Here is a 1,495-nt window from a genome sequence, read left to right as displayed (position 1 = left end):
TGCCTCCCTAGTAGCTGGGACCATAGGCATGAGCCACCATGCCTGGCTTGTGTGTTTGTTTTAATTCATGAAATTCCAGATAGGTTCTTCAATCATTATTTATTTACTTATTTATTTTTGAAACAGAGTCTCACTTTGTAGCCCTTTGTAGAGTGCCATGACATCACAGTTCACCTCAAACTCTTGTGCTCAAATGATTCTCTTGCCTCAGCCTCTAAAGTAGTGGGGACTACAGATGCCCACCACAACGCCCAGCTATTTTTGGACACAGGTCTCACTGTGGCTCAGGGTGATCTCCAACCTGTGAGCTCAGGCAATCCACCCTCCTTGGCCTCCCAGAGTGCTAGGATTACAGGCATGAGCCACCACTCTGGGCCATTCTTTTTCTTATAATGATGACAGCAATGTTCTAGCATTACCACAATTACTTTTAGTTAATAGAAAATAGGACACAAAAAAATCTACATTTTTTTCCTCAGGTTCTTAAGAGGGTTTAAGTAGGTAATAACACTATTTCTACCAGAAATATGTGAAATAATAATATGATAAATTTGTTCAATTTAAAATTTTAAATTATATACATAGATCTAGAAATTCAATTATGAATTCTCATAGTAATCAAATAATTCTCAGAATGTTTACTTGCCCAGCCAAGGATCCACAGGCACCTGCAGCCCCACTGACAACCATTGTCTGATTAGATCCAGCAGTTATATGACCTTTTTCCTGTATCCCAATCAAGGAAGTCAAACCAGGCATACCTATAGCTCCAAGAAAATATGAAAGGTGTCCATCCACAAGTTGTGGATCTACCTAAAATAAAATACATACTTTTAAAAAATAATACTAAAAATTCCTGTTTTAAGACAATGAGTTAGAGATAACCTGTTATGGACTGAATTGTGTTCTCCACAAAATTCATACTAATGCCTTAACCACCTGCATGACTTTATTTGGAGATAGGGCCTTTAAGAAGATATTTAAATGAGGTCATACAAATGAAGTCCTAATCCAGTAAGACTTATGTCCTTATAAGAAGAAATACAAAAAAGCTTTCTCTTTCTACACTCATGCAGAGGAAACACCACTTAAGGACACAGCAAGAAGGCAGCCATCTATAAGCCAGGAAGTGAGGGTTCGCCAGAAATCCAATTTTCCAACACCTTCATCTTGGACTTGTAGCTTCTAGAAGTGTGAGAAAATAAATTTCTGCTGCTTAAGCCACCTAGCCTGTGGTATTTTGTTATGGCAACCTAAGAAGACTAAAAAACAACCCAATATAGTTTCTAGAAGAGTAAACTATTCTGGCTTGGCTCCTGTAGCTCAAGTGGCTAAGGCGCCAGCCACATACACCTAAGGTGGCGGGTTCAAATCCAGCCCGGGCCGCCAAACAACGACGGCTGCAACCAAAAAAAAAAAAAATAGCCGGGCGTTGTGGCAGGTGCCTGTAGTCCCAGCTACTTGGGAGGCTGAGGCAGGAGACTCGCTTGAGCCC

At 40.3% G+C, this 1,495-nt stretch overlaps 1 protein-coding gene across 5 annotated transcripts in view; it reads right to left on the bottom strand.

Annotated features, from left to right (window-relative positions):
- The window catches only part of PTGR2 (prostaglandin reductase 2), a 39,839-nt gene that overhangs the window by 9,051 nt on the left and 29,293 nt on the right, over positions 1-1,495 (bottom strand). For 4 of the 5 annotated variants that reach the window (XM_023511507.1, XM_023511506.1, XM_003786901.3 and 1 more), the window contains exon 5: positions 643-813. The exons of the other annotated variant lie outside the window; for it this stretch is intronic. In XM_023511507.1, coding sequence (XP_023367275.1) covers positions 643-813 — 171 coding nt within the window. The remainder of the gene's footprint in view (positions 1-642; positions 814-1,495) is intronic. 5 annotated transcript variants of the gene reach the window in all.

Source organism: Otolemur garnettii, unplaced genomic scaffold, assembly GCF_000181295.1.
Source record: "Otolemur garnettii isolate 467f Iridium unplaced genomic scaffold, OtoGar3 scaffold00020, whole genome shotgun sequence".
NCBI lineage: Eukaryota > Metazoa > Chordata > Mammalia > Primates > Galagidae > Otolemur > Otolemur garnettii.
The sequence above is the reverse complement of the archived record's forward strand: the minus strand, read 5'-3'. Positions and strand labels throughout refer to the sequence as shown.